The sequence below is a fragment of the Alosa sapidissima genome, chromosome 19 (assembly GCF_018492685.1).
Source record: "Alosa sapidissima isolate fAloSap1 chromosome 19, fAloSap1.pri, whole genome shotgun sequence".
Lineage (NCBI taxonomy): Eukaryota > Metazoa > Chordata > Actinopteri > Clupeiformes > Clupeidae > Alosa > Alosa sapidissima.
In genome coordinates this window covers 25,735,951-25,740,950 of record NC_055975.1, presented here as the reverse complement: position 1 = coordinate 25,740,950, position 5,000 = coordinate 25,735,951, and the positions used below count along the sequence as shown (strand labels likewise).

Below are 5,000 nucleotides of genomic sequence, written 5' to 3'. Positions count from 1 at the left end.
CATGAGCTCCCAGTGTGGTGTGGAATATTTCAGCAGGTGAAACTGCACTTTCCTGTTTGCATGTGAGGACATGCTGGAGTTTCACACTGAGCAGAGGCGTCGCTGGCTTGTATGCCGGTACATCTGGCCTTTTGTGTACAGTAGCTCTGAGATCTCATGATTGATTTATGCACGGATGATTTATGAGTGATTTATGGCTGGTAAAAGGTCCCTTCAGGTTCAAAACACAGACTCAGGCACAGTTCTCTGCAGCAACCGCAGTCTTGCACAAACCCAATGCATTATTTGTGCAGATAGATTGATTCACGGTCGTCACCTCATACGAAATGTATCAATTTTCTCCCAGTTTCTCCCTGGAGCTTTTAATTTGACCAGTGAAATCGATCCTGTGAACTTAATTGTGATGCATGAATTTGAGCATGCTGAAAACACCTTACTGTACGTGATGGTGAGGTAATATTGAACACACGAAACAGAGACTGTAAAGATTAGAGATGAACGGAGAAGGAGGATGGGTGGATGGCAGGGAACTCTATGGTGAGTCAGGTGACCAGTAGATGCAGTGGCTGATGGGTAATGGGAAATGAGACAGCGGTGCCGTGCAAGACGTACCTTGTAAGGGTAGAGGGTGACCCCGTTGGCGCGAGTCATGGACCAGGAGCCTTCCAGGTACTGGTGCGTTGCCAGGGCGACTGAGCTGAGCACGTTACTGTTGGCGCCAGTGCTGGCGCTGGCAGTGCCCATGAGGAGCTGCGTCTGCAGCGGCGTCTGAGCTGTGCCAGCTGTGCCAGCTTTGCCCGCGTGGCTCAGGGAGCCGTTCCTGCGCTCGGGCGCGCTACTCACCCCCAGGCTGTTGGGCTTGGCGCCGCCGTGCTTGGGGTAGCCCTGGTGGTGGTGGACACCCCCGATGCCACCTCCGCCGCCTCCTCCTCCTCCTCCATTGCCACTGATGCCACTGATGCCACTGATGCCCCCACCACCGCTGCTGCTGCCGCTGGAGACGTTGGCGCTCCCCGTGCTGTTGCCACCGGAGACGGGCATGGACGGTACCGCCGCGGAGGAGGAAGAGGATGGCGACGAGTGGTAGGTGGCGGGCAAAAAGGCCCAGTCCCGCGCGGGGTTGGGGTTGGCGCTGGGGACGCGCACGCCCCCCAGGCTGGCGAGGGACGGGGGCGAGCCGGGCGGCACGTCGCACTGGTCCAGCGTCAGCACCATGTGCACGGCCTCCTGCTTGAGCTGGCTGAGGTGCGTGGCGCACACCGGACACCGGCTCTCCTGCTCGGTCCACGCCTTGCGCGTGCTGTTGGGGACCTGCAGCTTATCGTGCAGAAGCAGGCCGAACGAGGGGTCCTGTAAGACACACACACACACACACACACACACACACACAGAGAGAGAGAGGTAGAAACAGGGTGAGTGTCAGTTAACATTATTAAGAGGAATGATGATTAGATGGCACTCTTCTATAATGAAAAATACAGTAGATAGATTATCATTGAAATACTCTAAAACAAAAAGGTAATAAAAACACAGATGTGTAGCAGAGACAGTATGAGTCCCTTTGGGTAAAACATTCATAAATGGATATAAATGGAGCAGGAAATAAAGTATGCGTTTGTTGTGGTTCATTATGAAGAGATCATTTATATGCATCTGCCCTTCACACACAGTGCCAAACACATACACACAACCACCAATTATACGCATCTGTCCTGCAAACACACACACAACTATTTATATGCATCTGCCGTGCAAACACCGTGCCAAACACGTACGCTTGGTCTCTGGACCGACTGCAGCAATTAAAAGTCCATTTCATCATGGCGCACGGCCGTCTGATCTCATTTTAATCCCACCGCTACGCCCGCACTGCACTGACAGAGGGGGAACAGGGAGCTGTGAGGAGCTGCTCGGCTCCAGCAGCAGGCCTTTAGACGGAAAGATCCCGAGCTCAGGCCCCCGTTAGGGGTCCCTGGAGTACGATACTGCAGGAACTAATGTCATCATTACCGCTATTACGTCCACGCTACCTGCAATCCCAGGACGAGCTGGTCGTGATGACATGTCGGGGCTGCGATGTGCTGTTGCTTTGGTTACGGAACTCTACTGAGGGAGTTGGAACAGAAATGAACGTTGAATGCGATTGGTTGGCACCACGTGAAAAGCCAATAAATTTACACAGAAATCTACTATAAAACTACAAGCTGGAGCTAGAGGTAAAACGCAGGCGTGATTAAGGCTCACTACAACACTGACTCTCTCTCTCACACACACACACACACGCACACACTCACACACCTTCGCACACACACACCTCACGTACAGTATGCCATACCGTAGCCATGGTAATGTAACAATTTATATGCAGAGATGCGGTGGCAAGGGAACAGAAACTGCAAACAGCATTTGTGAAAATTAGCATTTTTTCCCTCCATATCTGCCGCGGACAGCCCTAATTATTATATGTGTTTGGATTTCTCTGAAAAACACAGCTAGGTCTGGATTACTCCTTTTGAGGAGGAGGTGAGTTCAGTGTTTTGCAGTTAGACACTGAGATGATGTGGTTTCAATAGCAGCTAACAAACCGCAAAAGTAATTTCAATTTAGCCATTGAAATGCCTGTCTTTCTGTCATCTTAGCTTTCACCAGTGTTTTTCCTCTTCAATTATGTTTGTGTGATGTGGCGGTTGGCTTACAATTGGCAATTTCCAGGGGCCACTGCATCACCCCTCCCCCCCCCCCCCCCCAACACACACACTCACACACACTATGCTTGAGAATCTCATGAAGTAGTTCTTAATTAAGTTCTGCCATCGAATGTGCACAGCTCGGCGACACGGTGCGGGCGATGCAGCACACTGTGTAATTAGGCTGCCAGAAATATAGTAAATTAACACTTCTCGCTCACACACACACACACACACACGCGCGCGCGCCCCAACTCCCCTATCCTCCATTCTTTGACACATACACACACACACACACACTAGGACTTTCCACATTTAACAGATTAGTTGTCAACTATTAAATCAATCAACTATTTTGGTTAATCGTTAATTGATTGGTCTTTAGCGGACATTCAGACTGGCATCGGTAGGCAGCGGCAGAATGGTCTCTTAGTGGGCTTACCGTTGGCCTTGGACTTGGTGAGTGGAGGAGTGAGATTTTGAGCACCGGCCATCAGTCGGTCAGAGAGCTGAAATGTGCCTGTGAGCGGCTGGACTCCAGGCCCTGTTTACGTATATATATACTTACTTATACTAGGTTCTGCTAGTATAAGTAAGTATATATACTCTTTTGATCCCGTGAGGGAAATTTGATCTCTGCATTTATCCCAATCGGTGAATTAGTGAAACACACTGAGCACACAGTGAACACACAGTGAGGTAGAGCACACACTAATCCCGGTGCAGTGAGCTGCCTGCAACAACAGCGGCGCTCAGGGAGCAGTGAGGGGTTAGATGCCTTGCTCGAGGGCACTTCAGCCGTGCCTACTGGTCGGGGTTCAAACCGACAGCCCTCCGGTTACAAGTCCGAAGTGCTAACCAGTAGGCCACGGCTGCCCCAACTCGCTAGCAGCACGGCGGAGGCTCTGTGCTCCTAATGTGCCAGCCCCTTCGCCAGCGTGCTGTTCTCTAATCCACTCCTGCCCACGCCAACTGCACCACGCTAATGGGGGCTAACAATCAAAGCCCATTCAGCCTGATTGGAGTTATTGTTGGCCACTCTCTTACCTAGCTCAGCTCATTCTACTCCCCCATGGTGTAAATGTGCATTTTTAACACTGCACTTAGGTGCATGATGCTCTTCATAAACAATGCAGTTTAAATGTAATACGCAGTTCTTTTTTAGCGATTGTAGGATGCATTTTATGTTGAACATGAACATGAAGGCCGCGTATGGCAGTGAAATCAGAGATGTGAAGGCATGCCTCTGTTTGTGCTGAAAGATAAACATGGGTTTGGATCAAGCTTTCTTTTAAACCCACAATCCCCAATCTCCTGGTCTACGTTTACACCTAAATGTATTCACTTGGCAGCAGCCTTGGCCCTGCGCCTAATCCATCCACGCTGGCCTAGGTGTTTACTCTCTGTTACACTCTGTTTTCTCTCTCTCTCTCTCTCTCTCTCTCTCTCTCTCTCTCCCTCTTTCCCTCTCTCCCGATAGCACTCAGACACAGAAACACTAAAACAAACAGAAGGACAAAAGGAGAAGGAGAGAAAGAGAGAGAAAGAGAGAGAAAGAGAGAGAAAGAGAGAAGGAGGAGAGAGCAGCGTCGAGCCCAGAGTGGTGCCAAAAATCAGCTCTCCGTGGCTCAGCCCAGCCAGGACTAAGCTCCTGTCAGGCCGTGGGGATGACAGAGTGCTTCCACATACACACACACACGCGCACACGCACACACACACACACGCACACACGCACACACGCACACACGCACACACACGCACACACACACACACACACACACGCACACACACTCGCACACACACACACACACACTCACACACACACGCACACACACACACACACACTCACACACACACTTCTCTTCCCTATGCCCGATGCACGGCCTGGTTAACCAGCATGCCACCAGCAGACGTGACTGAGAGTGCAGGGGTGAAGGGGAGAAACACACACACACACACACACACACACACACACACTTGTCTTCACAGAGCCCCACTCCCAGCCTGGTTAAGCAGCACAGTGCCAGCAGGCGTGACTGTGAGGAGAGAAGCACACGTAAACAAACAACCATCAGAGCGGAGAGGGCACGCTGTCTCTGACCAGTTACAGTAAAAGGGAGAAACACGAGTCCCGGGCCTGCCCTGTGATTGGCTGAGAACCCCCAGGTCTGTTGTGTGATTGGCTAAGGGCCATTCTGAGTTCCAGTGCAGTGTCCTGTGTGTGTGTGTGTGTGCGTGTGTGTGTGTGTGTGTGTGTGTGTGGGTGTCACACATTGACAGGAGAGAAACGCTGCACTGCCCAGTTGGCATCAG

At 51.2% G+C, this 5,000-nt stretch overlaps 1 protein-coding gene across 5 annotated transcripts in view; it reads right to left on the bottom strand.

The window, feature by feature from the left end:
* Nucleotides 1–5,000, bottom strand: part of kif26ba (kinesin family member 26Ba) — a 134,988-nt gene that overhangs the window by 87,270 nt on the left and 42,718 nt on the right. For 4 of the 5 annotated variants that reach the window (XM_042073332.1, XM_042073333.1, XM_042073335.1 and 1 more), the window contains exon 3: nt 613–1,350. In XM_042073332.1, coding sequence (XP_041929266.1) covers nt 613–1,350 — 738 coding nt within the window. The remainder of the gene's footprint in view (nt 1–612; nt 1,351–5,000) is intronic. The other variant, XM_042073337.1, reaches the window with a different exon arrangement.